Source organism: Oncorhynchus mykiss, chromosome 16 (assembly GCF_013265735.2).
Source record: "Oncorhynchus mykiss isolate Arlee chromosome 16, USDA_OmykA_1.1, whole genome shotgun sequence".
In the NCBI taxonomy this organism is placed as follows: domain Eukaryota; kingdom Metazoa; phylum Chordata; class Actinopteri; order Salmoniformes; family Salmonidae; genus Oncorhynchus; species Oncorhynchus mykiss.
The window spans coordinates 13656022-13680730 of NC_048580.1; the positions used below are offsets into that span (position 1 = coordinate 13656022).

Below are 24709 nucleotides of genomic sequence, written 5' to 3' on the forward strand. Positions count from 1 at the left end.
TCCACTACTGTCCCGTCGATGTGGATAGGGGGCTGCACCCTCAAAAAATAGCCCTATTTGGTAAAGACCAAGTCCATATTACGGCAAGAACAGCTCAAATAAGCAAAGAGAAATCACTGTCCATCCTAACTTTAAGACATGAAGGTCAGTCAATCCGGAAAATTTCAAGAACTTTTAAAGTTCCTTCAAGTGCAGTCGAAAAAGCATCAAGCGCTTTGATGAAACTGGCTCTCATAAGGACCGCCAAGGGAAAGGAAGACCCAGAGTTACCTCTGCCGCAGTTCATTAGAGTTATCAGCCACAGAAACTGCAGCCCAAATAAATGCTTCACAGAGTTCAAGTAACAGACACGTCTCAACATCAACTGTTCAGAGGAGACTGTGTGTAGCAGGCCTTCATGGTCAAATTGCTGCAAAGAAACCACTACTAAAGGACACCAATAAGAAGAAGAGACTTGCTTGGGCCAAGAAACTCGAGCAATGGATATTACCCCAGTGGAAATCTATCCTTTGGTCTAATGAGTCCAAATTAGAGATTTTTGTTTCCAACCACCATGTATTTGTGAGACGCAGAGTAGGTGAATGGATAATCTCTGCATGTGTGGTTCTCACCGTGAAGCATGGAGGAGGAGGTGTGATGTGGTGTGGTGGTGATTTGCTGGTGACACTGTCTGTGATTCATTTAGGATTCAAGGCACACTTAACCAGCATGGCTACAACAGTATTCTGCAGTGATACGCCATCCCATCTGGTTGGCATTTGTTTTTCAACAGAACAATGACCCAACACACCTCCAGGCTGTGTAAGGGCTATTTGACCAAGAAGGAGAGTGATGTAGTGCTGCATCAGATGACCTGGCCTCCACAATCACCCGACCTCAACCCAATTGAAATTGTTTGGGATGAGTTGAAAGCAGCCAACAAGTGCGCAACATATTTGGGAACTCCTTCAAGACTGTTGGAAAAATAATTCCTGGTGAAACTGGTTGAGAGAATGCCAGGAGTGTGCAAAGCTGTCATCAAGGCAAAGGGTGGCTACTTTGAAGAATCTCAAATATAAAATATATTTTGATTTGCTTATCACTTTTTTTGGTTACTACATGATGTATGTGTTATTTCATATATTTGATGTCTTCAAAATTATTTTACAATGTAGAAAATTGTCAAAATAAAGAAAAACCCTTGAATGAGTAGGTGTGTCCAAACTTTTTAATGGTACTGTATATATACAATGTTTAAAAAAAAAATGTTGTTGGACATAAAATACTGTAAAATCACCAGAAAATCAGCTGAAAGTCATTTTAATTGATTAAATCTATTCCCAAGTATTCCCACGCATAGAGTGGCATATGTATTTGTGTAATCATTTGTATTGTAATCAAGGTTCGAAATGATTCTGTTTGACTCAAATACTATATCTCTTTGGTCTTCCCTGACCATCTGCTCAAGAAAAAAAAAACGGCCTTCAGCTGTGAATAGACTTTTACAAAGGAGCCATCCCACACTGGCCTTGGATCATGACTGCCCTCTCTTGTCAAAATAAGGTATTACGAAAAAACATGAAGACTGTCCACTTCAGAATTAATCTATTACAGAAAGGCACTATAACCCTGTCATAATCTTCAGTGATATTAAAATTGATCAACTTCCTTAGTTCAATTTTAATTGGCAATCATGTCAACCCTGAAAAAGAAAGGCACATAAAATGTGCAATAGCATCACAGGCATGATAGAGAGATTATTTAAAGTCCATATTTTGGCTAAAGTTTATCTGGTTACGGCAGAATTACTGTATTTACAGTGCCTTGCGAAAGTATTCGGCCCCCTTGAACTTTGCGACTTTTTGCCACATTTCAGGCTTCAAACATAAAGATATAAAACTGTATTTTTTTGTGAAGAATCAACAACAAGTGGGACACAATCATGAAGTGGAACGACATTTATTGGATATTTCAAACTTTTTTAACAAATCAAAAACTGAAAAATTGGGCGTGCAAAATTATTCAGCCCCCTTTACTTTCAGTGCAGCAAACTCTCTCCAGAAGTTCAGTGAGGATCACTGAATGATCCAATGTTGACTTAAATGACTAATGATGATAAATACAATCCACCTGTGTGTAATCAAGTGTCCGTATAAATGCACCTGCACTGTGATAGTCTCAGAGGTCCGTTAAAGCGCAGAGAGCATCATGAAGAACAAGGAACACACCAGGCAGGTCCGAGATACTGTTGTGAAGAAGTTTAAAGCCGGATTTGGATACAAAAAGATTTCCCAAGCTTTAAACATCCCAGGGAGCACTGTGCAAGCGATAATATTGAAATGGAAGGAGTATCAGACCACTGCAAATCTACCAAGACCTGGCCGTCCCTCTAAACTTTCAGCTCATACAAGGAGAAGACTGATCAGAGACGCAGCCAAGAGGCCCATGATCACTCTGGATGAACTGCAGAGATCTACAGCTGAGGTGGGAGACTCTGTCCATAGGACAACAATCAGTCGTATATTGCACAAATCTGGCCTTTATGGAAGAGTGGCAAGAAGAAAGCCATTTCTTAAAGATATCCATAAAAAGTGTTGTTTAAAGTTTGCCACAAGCCACCTGGGAGACACACCAAACATGTGGAAGAAGGTGCTCTGGTCAGATGAAACCAAAATTGAACTTTTTGGCAACAATGCAAAACGTTATGTTTGGCGTAAAAGCAACACAGCTGAACACACCATCCCCACTGTCAAACATGGTGGTGGCAGCATCATGGTTTGGGCCTGCTTTTCTTCAGCAGGGACAGGGAAGATGGTTAAAATTGATGGGAAGATGGATGGGGCCAAATACAGGACCATTCTGGAAGAAAACCTGATGGAGTCTGCAAAAGACCTGAGACTGGGACGAAGATTTGTCTTCCAACAAGACAATGATCCAAAACATAAAGCAAAATCTACAATGGAATGGTTCAAAAATAAACATATCCAGGTGTTAGAATGGCCAAGTCAAAGTCCAGACCTGAATCCAATCGAGAATCTGTGGAAAGAACTGAAAACTGCTGTTCACAAATGCTCTCCATCCAACCTCACTGAGCTCGAGCTGTTTTGCAAGGAGGAATGGGGAAAAAATTCAGTCTCTCGATGTGCAAAACTGATAGAGACATACCCCAAGCGACTTACAGCTGTAATCGCAGCAAAAGGTGGCGCTACAAAGTATTAACTTAAGGGAGCTGAATAATTTTGCACGCCCAATTTTTCAGTTTTGGATTTGTTAAAAAAGTTTGAAATATCCAATAAATGTCGTTCCACTTCATGATTGTGTCCCACTTGTTGATTCTTCACAAAAAAATACAGTTTTATATCTTTATGTTTGAAGCCTGAAATGTGGCAAAGGGTCGCAAAGTTCAAGGGGGCCGAATACTTTCGCAAGGCACTGTACCTTCCATTTAGTGTCCATTTAGCATCTGAGGGAAGTCATTCCCAATTCTGAACTATCACGCTAGATTATGTGTACCAGTTGATGACCGTTTCTCATAATCTTCAATGTGCTTTGATATTCTAACAAAACAAATGCATAATTACACAAAAGCGTCCAATGTTAAGAATTTGCTGTGTTGACTGAAGGGTTCACATCTTTACTTGAGGCTGTGTAGAAGTCTGATCGGCAAGGCTCCTGTTTGGGGTCTGTGTTTTTATTTTTGGTTCTGTGCTTTTGGGTCCTGCGACAGTGGCGTATCCCCGTCACCGTGCTGATGACCAGGGAGCTGGAGATGAGGGCAAAGCCACTGAGGAAGAAGGTGGCCGTGTAGGTGCCTGTGGTGTCAACCAGCCAGCCTGCAGAGCGAGGAGGAGGAGGAATGAGGTATGAACATTGACTTTGGCTTTCACTTGATGGAAGAAAAAAAACGCATGTCTTGTGGACTTCCTGACTAATGCATGTGTTAATACATTCATAATTAATCATTTTATTCAGTAAACGTACACTGGTGGGTAATTTAACAAACTATTGCTGCACTTATGAAACAATATTTTCAAAGTAACGTCACGTGAACATTTGCAACTTTTGTCATTAATTGACCAATCAAGCATTGATGGGGTATTGTTCATACCAAGATACATCCTTGACAAAACATTATCATCCAAAGGTAAACTTTTGCAACATTGGTCATTAATTGACCAATGAAACATCAATGGTGTACTCTTCAGGCCAGTTTCCCAGACACAGATGGAAGTTCTCCATTGAAATAGATTTTTAGTCCAGGAATAGGTTTAGTCAGCAACTACAAATCATTTCAGAATCAGGACTGAATAATTGGGTCACTTTAGAATTACATAAGGTAAGTGAGATTGTTTTCTGTTGAATTTGTTCAAAGAGACCAGCAGGCTTACTCTACTTGATCAGAGGGAGTATATGGGAGGTCCAGAAAGAAGTTAAATGTCTACTAATTGTTTACAACTTGCAAATGTGGTCTTGTACCACTAAGAGCTTTCATAAAGACCACTTTTGCGATCAGCAAACAACGTGGAGACATTTACCGCTATCTCTTTTGTACACCACCTGTTCTACGATTGGTTAGTACTTACCTCCTATTGGAGGGCTGAGCAGGTAAGGAATGGCATGTAGGAAGTAGACAATCCCTAGGGCGGAGGAGAGGTTATGTGTCCCCACAATGTCCGAGGTCACCACAGGTATGAGGGCAACGTAGGCGCCATCAAAGTACCCATAAAACACAGAGAAAGGCACCAGCAGGGCGAACGTCCGCAGGAGAGGGATGAAGAGGCAGCACACCCCCTCCATGCCCACTGCTATCATGTAGCACACATTATGATACTTCTTCAGGCACCTGGGGGTGAGAAAAACAGTGAACACAATCAGTCTGAAAACACCGATTTTTCATGTTGACCATCTGAACGATTGGCGGCTTAACATCCAATGGCTTGTCAGAGGAAACCAGCTTTATCTTCAAGATACAATTGGGTAACAGCTCCATTTCGTTAGAGTAAAACTGGGTGACAAACAGTTCACTAAAAGGTGAGATTACAAGAAATGACTGAAAACTCTACATGTGACTGTTAAACACTCTGAATATGAATCTTTACTGGATAAGAAAAGGCTGGACCCATATCTATGTTAATGCATAGCTTCTCATTTTCACACAAAGACCTAAAGAAAGAGACAACGCAACAAATTAAGGTACATTTTGAACCTGTCTTCCGTTCCTAATAAAGGTAAGTTTTGAACCTGTCTTCCGATCCAAATAAAGGTTGAACCTGTCTTCCGGTCCAAATAAGGTTGAACCTGTCTTCCGGTCCTAATAAAGGTACATTTTGAACCTGTCTTCCGGTCCTAATAAAGGTACGTTTTGAACCTGTCTTCCGGTCCAAATAAGGTTGAACCTGTCTTCCGGTCCTAATAAAGGTACATTTTGAACCTGTCTTCCGGTCCTAATAAAGGTACGTTTTGAACCTGTCTTCCAGGCCTAATAAAGGTATGTTTTGAACCTGTCTTCTGGTCCGAATAAAGGAATGCCGGCCTATTAAAGAGCAAGGGTGATTCGTGGAATGAAAATACCTATATTGTGTTGGCATACTCAATGGAACAACATCTTTAAAACTTTGGCTTACCTCCTGTCTACGAGCCAGCCGAAGGTGATGTTCCCCACGATGTCAATGACCCCCAGGATGGACATGAGGAAGGCGGCCTGGTGGTGGGTCACACCCACGTCCAGTGCATACGGAACCAGGTAAACGAAGGGCAGACTGCAGCCACTGGCTAGGAACAAGAAGCTCACTGCCAGCATCAGGAAGTCAGGCATGAGCAGGAAGCAGTACTCCTGCATGGACTGGAAACAGAAGCAGCGGTGGCTGTTGTTGTTGTTGATCGCCAGTGATTCCTCTAACATGCTAACCACCGGAGCTTTCACCCCATATCCACACTCGGTGTCCAATGGGATTGGACCATGAGCCTCCTCTTCTTCTTTCAGAGTGATAGGGCGCAGTAATGCCCCACAAACACACAGGTTGGCAACAACACCCCCTAGGATGAGCAGGGCCCCACGCCATGAGTAGTGCTCTATGAGTATCTGGACGGCAGGGGCCAGGATGAAGGTCCCGATGCCACTGCCTGACATGGCGATCCCGTACGCCAGGGCTTTCCTTTCACAGAAATATGAGCCCACCATGGCTATGGCAGGGGTGTAGCAGAGGGCAAATCCAATACCTGTAAATTCAAAGACGATAAGGTTTTTGTTGTTTTTCTATGAGACATACTAGGGCATTCCTTTTGTCCCTGAATTACATTATTTGCATGATGTATAGGGGCCCTAATGATAATAATAATAATAATAATAATACATTGGATTTAAAGTGCCATAAAGGGGACAGCACTGAGCTAGCCTGCAACATCACTTCCTGGATTAGCTCAAACTGTGCATGTTGTGTCCACAGAAATCTCCTACGTGAGACGCCATCTCAACCGACTTCCTTGGCTTCAAATGAGCTATTGAGTCTTCACATAGGAATTAATGGTGTCACATGTTTGATGGCTTTGTCCATTCATATATATATATATATATATATATATATATATATATATATATAGGGCATTCGGAAAAGTATTCAGACCCCTTCACATTTTCCACATTTTGTTACATTACAGCCTTATTCTAAAATTGATTAAATAAGACACATATCTGGGGAAGGGTGCCAAAAAATGTCTGCAGCATTGAAGGTCCCCAACAAAACAGTGGCCTACATCATTCTTAAATGGAAGAAGTTTGGAACCACCAAGACTCTTTCTAGAGCTGGCCAAACTTTTGGAGTTTGCCAAAAGGCACCTAATGGACTCTCTAACCATTAGAAACAAGATTCTCCGGTCTGATGAAATCAAGATTGAAGTCTTTGGCCTCATTGCCAAGCTTCACATCTGAAGGAAACCAGGCACCGCTCATCACCTGGCCAATACCATCCCTATGGTGAAGTATGGTGGTGGCAGCATCATGCTGTGGGGATGTTTTTCAGTGGCAGGGACTGGGAGACTAGTCAGGATCAAGGGAAAGATGAACGGAGCAAAGAACAGAGAGATCCTAGATGAAAACTTGCTCCTTCCAACAGTACAACGACCCTAAGCACACAGCCAAGACAATGCAGGACTGGCTTCGGGACAAGTCTCTGAATGTCCTTGAGTGACCCAGCCAGAGCCCGGATGAACATCTCTGGAGAGACCTGAAAATAGCTGTGCAGCGACATTCCCCATCCAACCTGACAGAGCTTGAGAGGATCTGCAGAAAGGAATGGGAGAAACTCCCCAAATACAGGTGTGCCAAGCTTGTGGTGTCATACCCAAGAAGACTCGAGGCTGTAATCGCTGCCAAAGGTGCTTCAACAAAGTACTGAGTAATGGATCTGAATACTTATGTAAATGTGATATTTCAGTTTTTTTCAAATTATACATTTGCACGCACACACACACACACACACACAAAAAAAAAAATGTTTGCTTTGTCATTATGAGGTATTGTGTGTAGACTGATGAGGGGAAAAAAATATTTGATACATTTTAGAATAAGACTGTACCATGGAAAAACTCAAGGGGTCTGAATACTTTCCGAATGCACTGTACAGTCATTGGGGGGGACCCACCTGTGAGGACCCCCAGGGTGAGGTACAGGTACTCCAGGCTGGTAGCGAAAGAGCTGAGGACCAGGCCGATGGAGGACAGAAAGCCACCAAGGATCACAGCGATGCGGCACGACAGACGGTTCCCAATGAAGCTGCCTAGAGGAGCTGTCAATCACAACAAAGTACACATGTTAATATGGGATTGTCTGCTGCACTACAGTAGTACAGTCAGTGCTCGTGAGAGGGGATAGCTTGGTGGCTCTGAGGTACCGGAACGCATGAGAATAAAAAAATGCTATAGGCAAAGAGCTTTGATCTGGTCGGACAATTCAAGCCCGACCCTACCAGAGCCCTACATTAAAAATATTTTATGAGACCCTACCAGAGCCCTACATAAAAAACATATTTTATGAGCCCAAGCCTAAATTACAAAACATGATTGTGCCGTAACGTTTGTACAATATATTGCCCTACCGCATATTACGCACGGCAACAAAACATAAAAGCACACTTTTAAGAGGTCTTTGAATAATTTGGTAAATAATTGGTTTAGGCTAGTGAAACAAACTCTAGCAGGCCTATCATTTTTGACTGTGGACTGCATTATTATGCATATACTGTATGCATTGGTTAGGGTAGACTATATCGACAATATTAATGTTCCCGAACAGATTTCAGTTGGTTTTCAATGTGGTGGCTTAAATGGGCTACTGTCTGTTTATCAAACCGCAGATGCGTTCCCGTCTGCGCTCTATAGGCCAGCATTCTACCGCCAACAACGTGCCTTTACCGTCTCTATTCTATCCTATTCAACCGCAAATAATGTTACATACCAGAACAATCCTATAAGAAAAAAATACAACTAAAAGGCATATTAAATAATTTGAGATAAATGTTAAAGTGCAAGGATGGAGAGAGTTGCATGTTGTCTATCAGAGCAGAGAAAAGGATAGGCTACAGATGCACGTTCTCTTTCTGTTTCACCACGGCAACTGCCACATCGTCTACAAGGTTGTGGAAGCCTAAACCAAGTCCCGGCTGCCCTAATCAATTCTCAGAGTATCAGGCTCGGGCTAAAACTCTGTGTTTTCACATTTATGGGTTTTTTGAGCAGTAGGGTAATTAATGAGGAGGAGTCATGGATTTAACTCTGAACGCTCTTATTCAAATTGTCACATTGCAAACTGTGAATATAATGTTTCATACAACTAGAGTTACTGGATCCGAGCACATAGTTTCCGGAACACAGTCTTACAAAACTCAGTACAGTATGTTCTTAGTTGTTTTACCTCTGCCAAAGACAGGTGTATCATGATTGATTTGTGGTTGGTGTACAATGCCAAGTACATCTTGTACTCTGATTTGACAAATATGATGAGTCATATGCTGAGTAAAAAAGAGCAGGGGGAAAATACACATCCAGGTTGATAACTGAAAAGCTTATGTGTCATTGCGCAGGGGGTAATATGAGGACAAACCAGTTCTTGACTTTTACCACAGCTCTCACACCTCGACATGAACAAACACATGCAGATTCAGGAACAGAGGGAGTAACACCAATTCAGCAAAAAGTTCAGCTCCAAAAAGATACCCCACTGCTAATTTCAACACATATTAAATAGTTGCAAGTTAACATTTACTAAAATGTGTGTCACTTTGGACCATTGATACTGTGAGTTAATACAAGCCCATGAGAGGGGTTTGTGATCCGCAGCAGTCCTCTGTGACCCATGCTGACTAGCCTTGGCATACGCCTGCCTAAACATGTTACCTAAGTCAGTCTTGATAATGGCTGACACGAGTCAGCATAAAGGTCTATTTTTACATGCCTTTACCGTCTCTATCATAGTATCACATTTCACTGGGTGCAAGCAAAATAAACAAACTCCGTATGTGTTGGGGTCATAGGGTTGTAACACTGTTTTGGTATTTCAAGATGTTCTCTGTGTGTCGCTAACGTCTGTGTGTTGCTAACATTGTTCTCTCAAGAGCTAAATCGACAGGGAAAGAAGCAACCTCCTCTCTCTGTCTACTTTAGTCAGACAAGGGGTTGTCAGTACTTTGTTCTTAAATACTACTGCACTAATGTGTACAAACTAACAAGAAACAATGCTATGTCTTCAACCAAAAAGGTTTTTAAATTAAAGGGCAATCAACATGTCCAAAAGATCCAAGGAAGATCTCCATGGTGGAGATGAGAGAAAGCAGTGTATCCTGGAGAGTTGGGTGAGACTAACTAAAATAGCCAAAACATTCATACTTTCCTATGTAAGAGGGGTTAAAGATCCCAATCTAAGAGAAGCAGCAAAAACTGACCGATGGGTTGACTGAGTTACACACTGCCAGTCAGCGGCTTGAGACTTTATCAACTGAAGCATACCGTAACTTTGCTGTGTGATTGTAAAAAGCACATTTACATGACATTGTCTTCAGTCTTATATCTGGAGTATTTCTCCTGTCTTATCCAGTGTCCTGTGTGAAATTAAGTATGCTCTCTTTAATTCTCTCTCTTTTTCTCCTTTCTCTCTCTCTCTCTCTCTCTCTCTCTCTCTCTCTCTCTCTCTCTCTCTCTCTCTCTCTCTCTGTTTCTCTCGGAGGACCTGAGCCCTAGGACCATGCCTCAGGACAACCTGGCCTGCCTGATGACTCCTTGCTGTCCCCAATACACCTGGTCGTACTGCTGCTCCAGTTTCAACTGTTCTGCCTGCGGCTATGGAACCCTGACCTGTTCACCGGACGTGCTACCTTGTCCCGGACCTACTGTTTTCAACTCTCTAGAGTTGACTACAACAGGAGCGGTAGAGATACTCTGAGTGATCGGCTATGAAAAGCCAACTGACATTTACTCCTGAGGTGCTGACCTGTTACACACTCTACAACCACTGTGATTATTATTATTTGACCCTGCTGGTCATCTATGAACATTTTAACATCTTGGCCATGTTCTGTTATAATCTCCACCCGGCACAGCCAGCAGAGGACTGGCCACCCCTCGTAGCCTGGTTCCTCTCTAGTTTTCTTCCTAGGTTTTGGCCTTTCTAGGGAGTTTTTCCTAGCCACCGCGCTTCTATGACTGCATTGCTTGCTCTTTGGGGTTTTAGGCTGGGTTTCTGTACAGCACTTTGTGACATCAGCTGATATAATAAGGGCTTTATAAATACATTTGATTGATTGATCATGCGTCCTAATTGGAAGTGAAATGATGCACCAAATATCACACCTAGTTGTTTTAGTTGTCAAACTGAGTTAACTTCTCCTTAGTCCTTTAACAGCTTTTATGTTTACATCCAATGAACCAAATTCATTTTATCACTACCCTGGGCATTGAGCAAGCCAATGCCAGGCCCAGCGTGAAGCCAGATCACTGTTGCTGAAGCAGCACTTGACTGAGGGCCATGATGACTTACCACACAGCATAGTGGTGCAGTCCACCAGACTGTGGATCCAGGCTGTCCCTGAATAGTCCACTCCAAAGTGCATCTGAAACTCCACAAAGAAGATGGAGATGCATCTGGAACAGAAGAAAAGGCTCAAGATGAAACAAAATCATGACAAATAACAACCATCTTGCACATTTCAAATAGGTATATTTTTCCTAGTGGTTTGTTTTGACTCAAATTTGACATGATACAACGTTGCACACACACACACACACACACACACACACACACACACACACACACACACACACACACACACACACCATTGGAGACTGCTGGAGAGAACGGCTCATAATAATGGCCATAACGGAGAAAAGGGAATGGCATCAAACACCTGTAAACCATGCGTTTCATGTATTTGATACCATTCCACTGATTCTGCCACATTCATTACCACTAGTCTGTCCTCCCCAATTAAGGTGCCACCAACCTCCTGTGGTACACACACACACACACACTTCTGAGTGTATACAGCACATGTTCTCGGAACACACTGAGGTTTCTTCAATTATGTAATTACTCTTCTCCAGCTAGACATGGTGATGACCTGAGTGGTCAGAGGGAGTGATGCAATTGTAATGAATTGTGTAATCATGGAGCTGAGGGGAGAGCTGTAAAAAGCCTGGGACGTGTGGGAAGAACGCCTGCTTGGGGGTTAATGAGCCACAAGCTCCTCCGTCCGAGTCTGCAGCAAGGCTGCACCTGTACAAACTGTCCAGGACTAGCACCACGCAGACGATAAGAGACAAATCACTCACTGTGAATGTGACGGCCATCTGATTTTCATGTCCTCTCCAGCACTGGCCAGAGAACACACATGGGGGACCTATCGCACGGCAGGCCCCTATCGCACTGCAGGCCTCCGTCAGCCTGCTGTTTCCTCACACACGCACACACAAAAACGTGTACGCACCCTGTCTGCTACAGCTGTTTTAGGGGTTTAAACTCACTCACTAGACCTAAAAGAATCTCAGGATCACTGATGCATATCGAGAAAGCAGAGGAACAGGAGTTCACTGCCTAGATTTATTACCTTGGGTTACTTTCAAACCCTTGGTGGAATTTTCCCCATTCCTTCCAATTCTGACCAATTACTACTTTAGATTATATCTGGCAGAGTCACAACGTGCAATAGGGTAAAAGCTCAAGGTGACAATCTGAGCCGGCAAAATCAGTTTACAAATTATTGAATAATGTTGGAGGGACAAACGTGCTCTTCCCTGTTTGATTGTTTTCTAATTCTATTCTACACAAAGGATTGCATGATGGAAATGTGAGACTATAATCTCCTTCTTTATCCCTCACCCAACAGGCAACCTGACTGAACTAGTTTTTTCAGTAATGCAATTCATTAAATCCCATTTAACCCTTGGCCTATAATGGTCGCGCTCCCGAAAAAATCCAATTAACATAATACAACATGTCCCCATCAAAATCCATCTGTTTAACTAGAGATATGTGTTTTTTTGCTGCATCTCAATCCACTGCATCCGCCAATATTGCCCTTCAGCATCTGCAATTAAAGGTTGCAGAGCTAGAGCGTGTTTTTCAGTCCATGAAACATCCTGAAAATCAGTCCTCTCATTCTTATATCTCTCAGATATAAGGCAGACACTTCAGAACAAATGTCCATGTAGTGAATCTGTTATTCAATGGGTTTGTTTATATTGGTTAATAGCAGAAATGCCAAATTCAATGTTTAATTCAATACTTTTTGTATATTTGTTTTTATACCTTAAGGGGTTTTAAAATTCAAAATCAAATAGCTAAATGATCTTTGGTATGACCATCTTAAAATAATTCCATATGTTAGCTTAGAACCCTCCTCCCCCAGCTTAGACAGGGTTAGACTCTAGAGGGTACACTCGGTAACAAAACTTGAAACATTGTGAAACCTTGAAACTACATTTTAGAGGAAATGTTCAAACACAACCATCCTCAGTCAGGGTCTGTAGTGCTTCACTGTAGTCCTATACTGAAGACTTTCTACTGACCTGCAGGTTGTTTACTAGGCACCCAGTGTAACCTGAACTGGAGAGTGTGATGGCAGAAGATACCTCTTGTCACTTTAGTAAATCTTGTTCTCATGTCATACTCAGTCCAAGTTGCACTATATATAGAGTTGACCTACAGTACCAGTCAAAAGTTTGGACACACCTACTCATTCAAGGGTTTTCCTTATTTTAACTTTTTTCTATTATTATAGAATAATAGTGAAAACATCAAAACTATGAAATAACACATATGGAATCATGAAGTAACCAAGAAAGTGTTAAAGAAATATTTTATATTTGAGATTCTTCAAAGTAGCCACCCTTTGCCTTTAACAGGCACACCTGTTAATTGAAATATATTCCAGGTGACTACCTCATGAATCTGGTTGAGAGAATGTCAAGAGTATGAAAAACTTTTATCAAGGCAAAGGGTGGCTACTTTGAAGAATCTCAAATATAACTGTCACGTTCTGACCTCTATTTCTGTTGTTTTGTATTTATTTAGTATGGTCAGGGCGTGAGTTGGGTGGGCAGTCTATGTTTGTTTTTCTATGTTTTGGGGCATTTCTATGTTTTCGGCCTAGTATGGTTCTCAATCAGAGGCAGGTGTCATTAGTTGTCTCTGATTGAGAATCATACTTAGGTAGCCTGGGTTTCACTGTGTGTTTGTGGGTGATTGTTCCTGTCACTGTGTTTGTTGTCACAGGATAGGACTGTTTTGCGTTTTCACATTTCTTGTTTTTGTTAGTTTGTTCATGTGTAGTGATTTATTAAAATATGAATAACCACCACGCTGCGCTTTGGTCCGCTTCTCCTCCTCCTACAGACGAACGCCCTTACAATAACATACAGTGGGGCAAAAAAGTATTATATTTACTTATTTTCCACCATAATTTGCAAATAAATTCATACAAAATTCTACAATGTGATTTTCTGGAATTTTTTCCCTCATTTTGTCTGTCATAGTTGAAGTGTACCTATGATGAAATTACAGGCCTCATTCATCTTTTTAAGTGGGAGAACTTGCACAATTGGTGGCTGACTAAATACTTTTTTGCCCCACTGTATATTTTGATTTGTGTAACACTTTTTTGGTTACTACATGTTTCCATATGGTTTGATGTCTTCACTAATATTTCAGAAATGTAGAAAAACCATTGAATAAGTAGGTGTATCAAAACTTTTGACTGGTAATGTATATTACATACACAGTTTGGAACTGTTTCAGGGAACAGAACCAGAAACAAAAGTGATCTTTACTGTTCCCAAACAGAACCGTTATTTTAAAAGTATTAGAAATGGTTTATAACGTTCTTTACGTAACAAGCATTTTTTTTCCAGACCCACATCACATAGAATAAACATTACATCATATGTAATAACATTTGTATCATACTATAACCGTGCAATTATTCAAAAAAAAATTGTAATGAAAAGGATGTACAATGTTTCTGTGTAAGATAATACAGATTTTTGAACACTTTTCACCTCATACACTAAATACATAGCCCACCATTATAGAATGGATGGATAGCCTACATCAAGTTTGTGTCACACCCTGATCTGTTTCACCTGTCTTTGTGATTGTCTCCACCCCCCTCCAGGTGTCACCCATCCTCCCCATTATCCCCTGTGTATTTATTCCTTTGTTCAAGGTTTGTCTGTTGCCGTTCGTCCTGTTTGTTCAAGTCAACCAGCGTTTTGTGTCTCAGCTCCTGCTTTTCTTATCTCTCTTTTCTCGCCCTCCAGGTTTTGATCCTTGCATGTTCTGACTCCAAGCCCACCTGCCTGACCACTCTGTCTGTCCCTGCCCCTGATCCTGCCTGCCGACCTGTACCTTTGCCCCCCTCTGGATTACCGACCTCTGCCTTACCCTGAACCTGAGCCTGCCTACCGGCCGGTACCATTGCCCCGCCTCTGGTTTACCTTGTCCTGTCTATTGCCTCTCCTTGTTGGAATATTAAACCATTGTTTATTCGACGCGGTCTGCATCTGGGACTTACCTTCATACCTGAGAGTATGAACTGGCCATGACTGACCCAGCAGACCCGGGCCAGCTGCACAACCTATCTCCTCCCAAGGAGCCTCCATTGGTAGGCACTAGGAATTGCTTCGTGGGCTGATGGAGGGGTCCAAACGTTGGCTGAGCACCATGACCGGGCGTCGGAGAAGAAGGTAGACGTTTTACGTGTCCCCAACTGATTGTGTTTTTTTGTTTGTTTATCTGCGTGGTTTGTAATTTATTATTTTACTATTTTTTACATAATGTTGCCGTTACAGTCTCTTATGACCGAAAATAACTTCTAGACATCAGAACTGTGATTACTCACCAAGGACTAGCAGAATCCTTTTTCTTCTTTCACGACTCTGATGAGTCCGAGGATATACGGCTCCTTCGGGAACAGGCCCTGACCCTCGATGATCTGCGTGAAAAGGATGTGGAGAAAGATAGGCCGGAAGGCAGGCTGCCTTCTGAGGAGTAGGAGGCGATCGCAAACATGCAATCTTTGGATAATAAAATGGATGAGGTATTAGGAAGAGTAAATACCAATAGGACGTTAAAAACTGTAACATCTTATGCTTCACGGAATCGTGGCTGAACAATGACAATATCAACATTCAGCTGGCTGGTTATATGACATCCCGGCAGGATAGAACAGAGGCATCTGGTAAGACAAGGGACAGCGGTGTATGTATTTTTGTAAACAACAGCTGGTACACGATATATTAGGAAGTCTTGAGCCATTGCTCGCCTGAGGTAGAGTTTCTCATGATAAGCTGCAGACCACATTACCTACCGAGAGAGTTTTCATCTATATGCTTTGTAGCTGTTTACATCTCACCACAGTCAGAGGCTGGCACCAAGATAGCATTGAATGAGCTCGATTCCTCAAAGCAAACAAAAAAACGCTCACCCAGAGACGGCGCGCCCAGTAGCCGGGGACTTTAATGCAGGGAAACTTAAATTAGTTTTACCTAATTTCTATCAACATGTTAAATTTGCAACCAGAGGGAAAATAACTCTGGACCACCTATATTCCACACACAGAGATGCATACAAAGCTCTCCCTCACCCTCCATTTGGCAAAATCTGACCATAACTCTATCCTACTGATTCCTGCTTACAAGCAAAAATTAAAGCAGGAAGCACCAGTGACTAGATAAATAAAAAAGTGGTCAGATGAAGCAGATGCTAAGCTACAGGACTGTTTTGCTAGCACAGACTGGAATATGTTGCGGGATTCCTCCAATGGCATTGAGGAGTACACCACATCTGTCATTTGCTTCATCAATAAGTGCATTGATGACGTCTTCCCCACAGTGACCGTACGTACATACCCCAACCAGAAACCATGAATTACAGGCAGCATCCGCACTGAGCTAAAGGCTAGAGCTGCCGCTTTCAAAGAGTAGGACTCTAACCCGGAAGCTTATAAGAAATCCCGCTATGCCCTCCGATGAACCATCAAACAGGCATAGCATCAATATAGGACTAAGATCGAGTCGTACTACACCGGCTCTGACGCTCGTCGGATGTGGCAGGGCCTGAAAACCATTACAGACTACAAAGGGAAGCACAGCCAAGAGCTGCCCAGTGACACGAGCCTACTGGACGAGCTAAGCAACTTCTAAGCTCGCTTCGAGGCAAATAACACTGAAACATGCATGATAGCACCAGCTGTACCGGAAGACCTTTAGACAGGTCAACATTCGCAAGGCTGGCAGGGTCAGACGGATTACCAGGATGTGTACTGAGAGCATGCGCTGACCAACTAGCAAGTGTCTTCGCTGACATTTTGAACCTCTCTCTTTGTCCGAGTCTGTAATAGTTTTGTAACATGTTTTAAGCAGACCACCATAGTGCCTGTGCCCAAGAACACTAAGGTAACCTGCCTAAATGACTACTGATCCGTAGCACTCACGTCTGTAGCCATGACGTGCTTTGAAATGCTGGTCATGGCTCACATCAACACGATCATCCCAGAAACCCTAGACCCACTCCAATTTGCATACCACCCCAACAGATCCACAGATGATGCAGTCTCTATTGCACTCCACACTGCCCTTTCCCACCTGGACTGAAGGAACACCTATGTGAGAATGCTATTCATTGACTACAGCTCAGCATTTAACAAAATAGTGCCCTCAAAGCTCAACAATAAGCTAAGGACCCTAGGACTAAACATCTCCCTCTGCAACTGGATCCTGGACTTCCTGACGGGCCGCCCTCAGGTAGTAAGGGTAGGTAACAACACATCCGCCACGCTGAGCCTCAACACAGGGGCCCCTCAGGGGTACGTGCTCAGCCCCCTCCCGTACGCCCTGTTCACTCATGACAGCACGGCCAGGCACGACTCCCAACACCATCATTCAATTTGCCGAAGACACAACAGTGTGTTGTGTTTGTTGCCTGATCACCGACAACAAAGAGACAGCCTATAAGGAGGAAGTCAGAGAACTGGCCATGTGTATTGCCAGGACAACAACCTCTCCCTCAACATGATCAAGACAAAGGAGATGATTGTGGACTACAGGAAAAGGATGACCGAACACACCCCCATTCTCATCAACGGGGCTGCAGTGGAGCAGGTTGAGAGCTTCAAGTTCCTTGGTGTCCACATCAGCAACAAACTAACATGGTCCAAGCACACCATGACAGTCGTGAAGCGGGCACGACAAAACCTAGGAGACTGAAAAGATTTGGCATGGGTCCTCAGATCCTCAAAAGGTTCTCCAGCTGCACCATCGAGAGCATCCTGACTGGTTGCATAACTGCCTGGTATGGTAAATGCTCGGCCTCCGACCGCAAGGCACTACAGAGGATAGTGCGAACGACCCAGTACATCACTGGGCCCAAGCTTCCTGCCATTCAGGACCTCTATACCAGGTGGTGTCAGAGGAATGCCCTGAAAATTGTCAAAGACTCCAGCCACCCCAGTCATAGACTGTTCTCTCTGCTACCACATGGCAAGCGGTACCGGAGAGCCAAGTCTAGGTCCAAGAGGCTTCTAAACAGCTTCTACCCACAAGCCATAAGACTCCTGAACATCTGGTCAAATGACTACCCAGACTATTCACATTGCCCCCCTCATCTATGCATTGTCACTTTAATTAACTCTACCTACATGTACATATTACCTCAGCTAACCGGTGCCCCCGCACATTGACTCTGTACCGGCACCCCCCTGAATATATTGTTATTTTTTTACTGCTCCTCTTTAATTACTCGTTACTTTTATCTCTTATTCTTATCTATATTTTTTAAACTGCACTGTTGTTTAGGGGTAAGTAAGCATTTCACTGTAAGGTCTACACCTTGTATTCGGCGCATGTGACTAATAAAATTTGATTTTATTTGGACATGCTGCTGGAGCAATTCAGCGGGTGGTCTGGGGGGCAGCCTACCACGGTGGTAACCCCACCACCCCTCAGCAACTCGGGAGTTAGCAGTGCCGCCCCACTGGCCACTTCACCTTCCCGGGAGCCGGAATGCTTTAATGGAGAGCCGAGCACGTGTTGGGCGTTTCTAGCTCAGTGTGGCCTCATTTTCAAGCTTCAGCACCCACCTTCCCCTCTGATCGCTCCAAAATAGCCTACCTCATCACGCTGATGTCTGGAAGGGCTCTCTCCTGGGCTACCGCCGTATGGGAACAGGAGCCGACCATATGCACGAGCCTGGAGGTGTTCATGGGAGAGTTGAGGAAGGTCTTTGATGCCCGGAAGCTAATCCAGCTCCTGTAGGATTCCCGCACTGTGGCCGACTATGCGGTGGATTTCCGTACGTAGGCAGAGAAGAGTGCGTGGAACCCGGAAGCACTCTTCGACATGTTCCTGCATGGCGTCTCGGAGGAGGTTAAGGACGAGCTTGCAGCTCGGGAGTTACCCACAGTTACCCACTTTTATCGCCGCTTTATCCAGGGTTACAAAACCCTGGCCTCCCCCTGCCCTCACCTCTACCAAGGTTCTGTTCACGTGGGCCACGGCCACGGACTGGGCGTTCCGGGACCTTAAACACCGCTTCAACGCGGCCCAGCTCATGGTGCAACACATCTTCCGGATCCATGGACTGCCCGTGGACATGGTCTCTGACCGCAGCCTTCAGTTCTCATCCCGGTTCTGGAAGGCGTTCTGCACCCTCTTTGGGTCGTCGGCCAGCCTGTCCACAGGGGTCCACACCCAGTCTAATGGACAGTTGGAGCAGGACCTCAACCAGGACCTCAAGACCATCCTGAGCTGCCTGGTCTCCACCAAACCCCACCACCTGGAGCCAGCAGCTGGTGTGGGTGGAACACGCCCGCAACACCCTTCCCTGGTCTGCCACGGGCATATCATCGTTTGAGTGTTCCCTGGGGTATCAGCCCCCGCTCTTCCCTGAGCAAGAAGAGGAGGTCGGCATACCTTCTGCCCAGATGTTTGTCCGCCACTGTCGCCATGCCTGGAGGAGAGCCCGGTCCGCCCTCCTCAAGACCACCTCCAGGTGTAGATGACAAGCGGATAACCATCGGAATCCCGGTTCCCGGTATCGTCTCGAGCAGAAGGTATGGCTATCCATCCTTGATTTGCCCCTCCGAGTGGAATCCCCAAACTCTCCCCCCGGTTTATCGGCCCTTTCCCCATCTCCAAGATCATTAGCCCCTCTGCTGTTCATCTTCTGTTTCCCCGTACCCTTCGTATACATCCCACCGTTCATGTGTCCAGAGTCAAACCCATGTCTCACAGCCCTTTGTCTCCCGTTTCCAGGTCCAACCCTCTCCCCCATCTCATCGACGGCCAACCGGCTTACACGGTGATGCGTCTCCTGAAGGTTCGACATCGGGGCTGGGGGTTCCAGTATCTTGTTGGCTGGGAGGGTTATGGCCCGAAAGAGAGGTGCTGGGTCACTGCCAGGGACATCCTGGACACAGGCCGCATTGCGGATTTTCAGCGCTGACACCCCGGTCATCCAGGTATGTGCCCTGGTAGGACGCCAGGTGGTGGTACTGTCACACCCTGATCTGTTTCACCTGTCTTTGTGATTGTCCCCACCCCCCTCCAGGTGTCACCCATCTTCCCCATTATCCCCTGTGTATTTATACATGTGTTCTCTGTTTGTCTGTTGCCAGTTTGTCTTGTTTGTTCAAGTCAACCAGCGTTTTGTGTCTCAGCTCCTGCTTTTTTCAGTCTCTCTTTTCTCTCCCTCCTGGTTTTAACCCTTGCCTGTCCTGATTCCGAGCCCACCTGCCTGACCACTCTGCCTGCCCCTGATCCTGCCTGCCGACCTGTACCTTTGCCCCCCTCTGGATTACCGACCTCTGCCTTACCCTGAACCTGAGCCTGCCTAACGGCCGGTACCATTGCCCCGCCTCTGGTTTATTGACCCCTACCTGCCTTATCCTGTCTATTGTCTGCCCCTGTTGGAATACTAAACTATTGTTTATTCGACGTGGTCTGCATCTGGCTCTTACCTTCATACCTGATAGTATGGTTAAGTTTTGTTTGACATTATAACGTGTCCCACAAACGTAACTGTACTTAAACATGTAAAAACAAATGCTGATAATCTGATTTGATGGTACGCCCACTTATACTGTAAAATAAACACACAGGCTTATCACTCCACAGTTCTCAGAGTTGTGTCAGGACCAAGCTAGGGGGAACTCCATGACCCTCTCTTCCTGACAGACTTACCTGGTGACGGCACGTGTGCAGACAGTGACCAAGAAGCAGCCGGCCACAATCATCCAGCCCCAGCCCCCATCAGGAGGGGGGACCGCTGGTCTCTTTTTCCCCTGAGCCATAGCCGCAGCATGAACCATGCTTAGATCCTTTTTCTGTTCCCTCTGTTTTTCTCCTGTTCTCAGTTAAGACCCAGGGACACCTTGCAGACAGACAGCCTGACACAGTCACACCCAGCATGGGATTGCACTGGTTGTTGAAGAGGCTGTTCAGTTCACTTCAGTTACACTGTTGTAGAAAACAGGGAGAAGCACATATACTAGCTAAGACTATGAATAAGTCAAAAGGTGGCTCGGAATCATTAACAGGCATCAACAAAAACACCTCAGACATCTTCTCTGGGTCTGGGTCCGAAACGTGTCCAGCCCATTCAGCATTTGTTGAGGACTCAGCCTACAAACAAGACTAATCACTGCTGATGTGTGTGTTGAAATACTTTACTCCCCCGGCCCAAGCAGAACAGTGAGGTGACAGGGTTATTGACATAGGAGTCCATGAGAGGATGTGTTTACTGCCAGGGTGTCTGGGATAACTCGGGACGATTACAATATTAACTTCAGACCCTAGCTGCCGTCTGCTTTTATGATCTCTCTGAGCCCGTGGCATGTGCTGCTCTTAAACACTTCCTATAGAAACACATCTCTGCAGCTTTGGTTCCATTAGGCACTTGACTTGGCTACCCTCCATTAGTTTAACAGCAATTCTCTGAAATGTACTTAATAAGCATGTAGCAACAAACGGCAATCATGTTTTGATTGATGCATGTCAGTTAATGTCAGTATGTAAAGGAAAAATCCACTCAAAAACTATATGTTGGTTGTTGTTTTTGTTTTTTTTGGGGGGGGTCACCAACCACATGATGCAAAATGCATCATCATCACTTTGCATCTTGAAAATTCTATATTATGAAAACTGGACTGCTGACATGCAAAACATGTTGCGACTGTATCAACAATGTAATAATGAAGAAAATACCAGTGGTATTTTCCTTTAAATTAGAATTTCAGTCTGATACCAAACACACTATATCTATGATATCTTTGTATGGAAACTAAATAAATAAATACCTTTTTAAACTAAGAATGTGGAGGATATAAAGTTGCATAATTGTTTGACTCCTTAAAGGCTAATTGTATAGTTTCATTGTTCCAGCTGCTGAGCCCATGTCAGCCACATGTCTGGTTCCAAACTGGACTAAGGGGTAAACGTAAGATAGTAAATGTAAGTATGATATGTGACATTTCGTGTAGTTTGTATTAATTTGTGGATATCCATCATCCATTTTGTATGATCTGTTACAAATTACGATTACTATTATAATACGTTAGGAATTGTAATTCGTACAATATGTTATGATTTGAAATTCATACAATGTGTTACAAATTTGCAAAATGTATGATATGTTACACATTACAATTTGTTGAGGCTAACGTTAGCTAGGTGGCTAATGCTAATGTTAGCTAGGTGTCTAACGTTAGCTAGGACAGATATTAGGGTTAGGGGTTACGTTAAAGGGTTATGGTTAGTGGAAGGGTTAGCTAATATGATAAGTAGTTGAAAAGTAGTTCAAAAGTAGTATGTAATTGCAAAGTTGTTAATAAGCTAAAATCATGAAGTTGTCCATGATGAGATTCGAGTACACAATCTTTGGGTTGCCAGATGTTCACATGATACCAAACGTTACATATCATACTAATTTAAGTATCTCAGAATTACGTTTACCATGTTACATCTAGTCTATGAGACCAGGCAGCTGGTTCACCAAGGCCACCGCTACATTATTGCACAGCAGAGAGAGGAAAATCCGATATCCCTTAGAGTTCATTAAATCCCAACTATAACTCAATCTTACATAGCCTACTGTGGAGAAACTGTCCATCTAAATTTAGCTGATTTGATCAAAAAAGACGATAATTTCATGCCTTGCTGGTTTATCATTGTTTTGTTGACCTTAAGACATGTAGTCAGCAAAGTTTTGAGTAGGATATCAAGTTCAGGAGATGTCTGAACATTCAATATTGCGCTTGAAATATATACGTGAATACACACTACCGGTCAAAAGTTTTAGAACACCTTCTCATTTAAGGATTTTTCTTTATTTTTTACTATTTTCTACATTGTAGAATAATAGCGAAGACATCAAAACTATGAAATAACACATATTAGTAACCAAAAAAGTGTTAAACAAATCAAAATATATTTTATATTTGAGATTCTTCAAATAGCCACCCTTTGCCTTGATGACAGCTTTGCACACTCTTGGCATTCTCTCAACTAACTTCACCTGGAATGCTTTTCCAGCCGTCTTGAAGGAGTTCCCACATTTGATGAGCACTTGTTGGCTGCTTTTCCTTCACTCTGCTGTCCAACTCATCCCAAACCATCCCAATTTGGTTGAGGTCGGGGGATTGTGGGGGCCAGGTCATTTGATGCAGCACTTCATCACAATCCTTCCTGGGCTCTCAAGTGGCACAGCAGTCTAAGGCACTGCATCTCAGTATAAAAGGTGTCAATACAGCCCCTGGTTCAAATCCAGGCTGTATCACATCTGGCTGTGATTGGGAGTCCCATAGCGCGGTGCACAATTGGCCCAGCGTCATCTGGGTTTGGCCAGGGTAGGCCGTCATTGTAAATAAGAATTTGTTCTTAACTGACTTGCCTAGTTACATTTGATTGTCCCACTAAACCCAACCCAGATGGGATGGTGTATCGCTGCAGAATGTTGTGGTAGCCATGCTGGTTAAGTGTGCTATGAATTCTAAATAAATCACAGACAGTGTCACCAACAAAGCACCCCCATACCATAACACCTCCTCCTCCATGCTTTACGGTGGGAAATACACACGGAGATTATCCATTCATCCACACTGCATCTCACAAAGACAAGGCAGTTGGAACCAAAAAGCTCCAATTTGGAATCCAGACCAAAGGACAAATTTCCACGAGTCTAATGTCCATGTTTCTTGGCCCAAGCAAGTCTCTTCTTATTATTGGTATCCTTTAGTGGTGGTTTCTTTGCAGCAAATCGACCATGAAGGCCTGAGTCACACAGACTCCTCTGAACAGTTGATGTTGAGATGTGTCTGTTACTTGAACTTCTGAGGCTGGTAACTCTAATGAACATATCCTCTGCAGCAGAGGTAACTCCAGGTCTTCCATTACTGTGGTTGTCCTCCTGAGAGCCAGTTCCGTCATAGAGCTTGATGGTTTTCGCAACTGCAATTGAAGAAACTTGAAGTTCTTGAAATGTTCCGTATAGACTGACCTTCATGTCTTAAAGTAATGATGGACTGTCGTTTTTCTTTGATTATTTGAGCTGTTCTTGCCATAAAATGGACTTGGTTTTTTACCAAATAGGGCTGTCTTCTGTATACCACCTCTACCTTGTCACAACACAACTGATTTGCTCAAACGTATTAAGGAAAGAAATTCCACAAATATTTTTTTAGAAGGCACACTTGTTAATTCAAATGCATTCCAGGTGACAACCTCATGAAGCTGGTTGAGAGAAGGCCAAGAGTGTGCAAAGCTGTCATCAAGGCAAAGGGTGGCTATTTGAAGAACCACAAATATAACATTTAATTTGATTTGTTTAACACTTTTTTGGTTACTACATAATTTGTGTTATTTCATAGTTGTGATGTCTTCACTATTATTCTACAATGTAGAAAATGGTTTTTTTAAACAAACTTGAATGAGTAAGCGTTCCAAAACCTTTGACCGGTAGTGTTTGTCATACAACAATATGTTTGAGACTCGTATAATTAAGGCTGCAGAAAATATAAAATCACCCAAAGACATCTAGCACAATATAGACAAAATATGTCACAGAGGGCTGACATTGTATGGTGTATCACACGGCTGAAATGTCGACAATTTGGACTGGGTCCGTAATGAAATATCCCCCTAAAGAAAATAGCTACTTTTACGTCTCGTGAATTACATGCACATTCTTTTGAAA

The 24709-nt window shown here is 43.5% G+C and overlaps 1 protein-coding gene across 1 annotated transcript; it reads right to left on the minus strand.

The window, feature by feature from the left end:
* Positions 1-3359: 3359 nt before the first annotated feature.
* LOC110491395 (monocarboxylate transporter 12-B-like) lies at positions 3360-11138 on the minus strand (the record flags this gene model as incomplete). Its single annotated transcript, XM_021564804.2, has 5 exons — positions 3360-3812; positions 4563-4822; positions 5604-6198; positions 7620-7763; positions 11006-11138. Coding segments are annotated over 5 exons (1368 nt in total), but the record flags the coding sequence as incomplete, so codon positions are not given.
* Positions 11139-24709: the final 13571 nt, after the last annotated feature.